The sequence below is a fragment of the Phaseolus vulgaris genome, chromosome 8 (assembly GCF_051622355.1).
Source record: "Phaseolus vulgaris cultivar YP4 chromosome 8, ASM5162235v1, whole genome shotgun sequence".
In the NCBI taxonomy this organism is placed as follows: domain Eukaryota; kingdom Viridiplantae; phylum Streptophyta; class Magnoliopsida; order Fabales; family Fabaceae; genus Phaseolus; species Phaseolus vulgaris.
The window spans coordinates 4,893,877-4,898,247 of record NC_143505.1 but is presented as its reverse complement, the minus strand read 5'-3'; the positions used below and the strand labels follow the sequence as shown (position 1 = coordinate 4,898,247).

The window sequence follows — 4,371 nt, the reverse complement described above, 5'->3', positions numbered from 1 at the left end:
GTGCAGGGAGAAACACCCCACCTCCATACTTCCTCTCTTATACTTCCATTTTTTTTTTTAATTTCAACAATATTTTTCTGTGTCTCTAGTGTATGGTGGAGAGTATGATTTTTTATTTTTTTTTCATTTGGTGGTTAAAAGACAAGTTTGTGTTATTTTTACTAATGGTGAAGGTGCATGATATTTAAGAATGTGAAATTATATTTTATTTAAAATGATTTAAAATTTTCAAAAGAGTTAAAATTGACTTTTTCTCACAATTAAAAGGCCCCACCTTATCCAAAAGTCTAAGTGTAAAATAGTGAGAAAAAAAGGAAAAAGAAGAGGCTCTTGTTCTCTGCATATCTGGTTTGTAATCCCAAACAACTCACCTTCCGCCACGGAATGGGGAGACATGGCTCTCACTGCCGCTCTTTCTTCTTCTCTTTCTTCAGCAGCCGGAATATTCCCTCGCCCAAATAAACACACACCCTCCACCACCTTCCACTCCTCCACCACCTTCCACCACCACCACCACCACCACTCTTTCTTCTTGCGAGGTTTCACTACTTCTCTCTTCTCTCTCTCCTTACACATCATTTCACTCACTTCATCATATACAGCTACTTTCTCACATCTTTTGCCTTCCTTTCTACTTTACAAATTTTAATGATCATGCACGCATTCATAATATAAAATAATGTGAAAGAAATTAATCTAAACTTGATAGTTCATGTAGATTTAAAAGGGTTGTTTTGATGGATTGATGAGAATTGTTCTTGAATATAGTTTCGTTGGCACTCTTAGTGTTGTTCTCTTTGATTAAAGTTTGAGTTTGCCCAGAGACTCATGTTATATATATGATTAATAAAAATCTAATTTTGATTAGAGAACAACCTCCAAAAAACCAATAAAATTGTCATTTATGAAGAAGAAACTCAATATATTTCATCTTCTTATGTCCTTTCCTTCTCTTACTGGTGAAAAAGTTTATCAAAATAATCTTAGTATATATATCTATATGAAGAAAAAAAATACTACTCGGGGTGCTGTGCCAGTGCCATATGTTGATATGTATTTCATGTTTTACAGTTGCAAATGATGCTGATAGGAGTGAAGTGTCATCTGATACTGAAACCAAGGCATCATATTCAGAAGCTGATAAGATGGTTGATGGTATGGATTTTGGTGAGCTTTGCAATGAGTTTGAGTGCATCAGCAGCCCCTTGGTAGAATCTACTGCAAGACAACTTGCACGCGATATACTTGAACAAAGGGAGGGAAATCGAGCACTTGGAATCTATGCCGTTTCTGTCACATACAAGGTCTTGCTTTAATTCTCCTTTACACACTACATGTTCTATATATGATCTCTTCTGAGTGTTCATAAAGAAAACAACATGCTTCATTCCTGATAATAGTGGTTCCCCTTTGTAACAGAACAAGGGATGGCAGTTTGTTTTCTTCATTGAATTTTTATGCCAATGAAGAGTCACAATATAGTAAGGGGTACCAAGAAGTTTAAGGACTTTGGGGTTATTAAAATAATGATAATGTTTAACTAGTACATTAGGCACAGTAATTCTATGTAAAAATGTAGTATATAATGCTGTTAACGCAATATTATTATGGTTGTTGATATAAACAAATTGAATGATAATTTTTTTAATTGATATTTCTTAGGACACTCTCCTTAGCTGGATTTTATGTTTTGTCTATGATTCTGTTATCGTGTTCAGGATCCTATCAGAAGTTTTACTGGTCGTGAGAAGTATAAAAGAGCACTATGGGCTACTGCTGCACTAGACAACCCATCTGTGGTGAGTTCAATTTCTAGGATCCTTCTCCTAAAGCAGCAATAAATCCATGAAACTGGGATATTTTGTTGTTTGATAAATGCTTCCATTTTTTAAGTTGGTAGGCTGGAACACTTAAGCTACACATTACTAGTATCAATTGTTGAATAGCTTTGGAAAGAAAATAACTACATTAGACTGAATTTGTCTTCTTGTAGTTTTCATTCTTTTTAAGATAAACTCTTTCAAAGGGACAAAATGTGTAAAGGTGAGAGTGCATGGATTTGAAAGTTATTTTATTCTAATAATCTTTTTTTTCTCACCTAGTAATACTAGAGGGCAACTTAGAAACAAAAGTTAACGTTGTGTTGATGTAATGAAATAAAATAATCTTTCCTAAATCTACGAACAATAAGGAAGTGTAGAGTTCTCTAAAAAGCTTTGTGCGGTGACAGACTGTGCAGGAAATGGTGATGCTGTCAACCAGTGTTTTGAGTATCAAGTGGACAATAAGAGGGAAGCCAAAATCTGTTATTGGAGGGTTAGGAGAAGATTTAATACTCAGAATTACTTCCAAATTTACTCTTAACCAAATTAGTGGTCAAGTCATTGAGCATGAAGAGTTTTGGGACTTATCAGCTTCATCTGCTAGTGCTCAGACATTTTTCTGGACATCACGTGCTCTCTTTTCAGCTATTGAATCTGTAAAAGACTTGGCTGACAATGCTAAGAATTTGAGTAATAAGATTTCAACTAAAAAAGAGAACTTGGAGATGTATCCAGATCCTTCAGGAGATCCAACCAAGGTTAGTTCTTTTTCCTCTATAGAAGAATTCTAAATGTCAGGCTTCAATGTCCTATCTTTTTAGGTAAAAAATTAGTTAAATACTTAATAAGGGTTTATAATATTGGTACTTAAATGAACAAGTGACTTTGACTTCATTTTTTAAACTTATTAAAATAGACTAAAAGTTTTGTTTGAATAAGTATCTAGTGAGCACTCATTAAATTTTATCTCATTTTCTTCTCTTTCAGGCGTTTGTTGGTAAGTTTATCCAAATATGATCAAATTCATAATCCACTTTATTAAACTCAACCAAACACACCTTCACAATGAATTAATCAAGTTGTTCAGATCTTAAGTTTATGCCATTACATTCATTATCACAAGAATGTGATGCTATAAATGCCTTGCAAGAATTATTGCTATACACATGAAAACTAGTACACAGGTCATTTTCCTTTGTGAGGTTTTGATTGCTTTTACTTTTATTCAGTTCTTCCAAAGGGACGATAGTTTTCAAAGGGATGCTTACCAGATTGCACTATTCCTGGCAGTTATTTATTTGGTGGTACAGTTTCTAAGGACAACTTTGTAGAACCATCCGTTCTTTATACCAACTGAACTTGTATCTCTTTGTTCTCCCATATTTTATCATTGTAAAGTGTGATTAACAGCTCATAGTCATCAAGTTGTTTTGTCAAAGTTATAAGTAAATATGTATGTTCTTATTTTTGAGTGTGCCTATAAAAATCAGACAATTCTGTTGGAATTTTTGGCAGGTTCTTTTGATGCTACAACCCCAAAGGACCATTTTGATTATTCTGCAATAAAACAGGCTAACAAATATTCGGGATGTGTGTGATTTTTTTTCAAAAACAAATAAGTTTTACCTCTTATGGGGAAAGCTAAAACAAACCAGAATCAGATTACAACAGAAAGTGGTGAAAATCTACTAAGATTGTAGCAGTAATTGGTATATGGACTATTCTTGTTTAGCACAGCAGGTATAACATAACGAACTAGAAGTTTTAAGATATACAAATAACTTCTGAACTATTCTACATAAATAGTATTATTGTAATACATCTTGAACTTCTAATTAATCTTGTTTAAATGAATTGTGCTCATGCAATAACTGTTACTGATATCATGCTCACTTTTCCTTCTGCTTGTTAATGCCAAGTTCTTACTATTTGGCTAATTTTTTCAATGAACCAAAAATTACTCTTTGATTTCAGTCTAGCTATTAACAATTTAATGTAGATATCTTGAAGGAAGAAATAAAAGTTGTATGAAATTGCACAAATATATATAATTGTGTTAATAAGTATTAAAAAAAGTTAATGAACTCTCACATATTCAATACTTTTGGAAAGGTGTTTTGGAAAGGATTTTCCAAAATGGTTTTTTCCTTTCTGGATTTCATATTCCAAAAACACCTTTTGCTTACGAATCCCTATTTCAGAATCATCAAAAATTATCAAAGATAATTCTTGTATTTCAAAGAATATAGGGGTGCAGGAAGAAAAAAATAGGGGTGTAGAAATAAATACCTTAGTTTTTTTAGCAAAAGATGATGCATGTAGATATTGGGCAATTTCTTACTGCACCTCCATAGAATATGGAAAATGACAACTTTACCCTTTTTAAAAAAAAAATTCATTGACACCCTATTCCCTTTTTTTTTAGATTCTAAAATTTTGAAGATTCGATGAATACAAAATTATATTCCGAATTTTAGAGTTAGTAATATTTTTCTGGATTCTAAGATATTGGACAACAAAATTATATTCTGAATTTTGTTGACTTAGA

The 4,371-nt window shown here is 32.5% G+C and overlaps 1 protein-coding gene across 1 annotated transcript; it reads left to right on the top strand.

The window, feature by feature from the left end:
* The first annotated feature begins 294 nt into the window (after positions 1-294).
* LOC137823562 (transmembrane protein, putative (DUF2358)) lies at positions 295-3,328 on the top strand. Its single transcript, XM_068628747.1, has 5 exons — positions 295-539; positions 1,072-1,304; positions 1,719-1,799; positions 2,231-2,581; positions 3,053-3,328. The coding sequence occupies exons 1-5, from the start codon at positions 395-397 to the stop codon at positions 3,152-3,154; spliced, it is 912 nt and encodes a 303-aa protein (XP_068484848.1). The 5' UTR covers positions 295-394; the 3' UTR covers positions 3,155-3,328.
* The last annotated feature ends 1,043 nt before the right edge of the window (positions 3,329-4,371 follow it).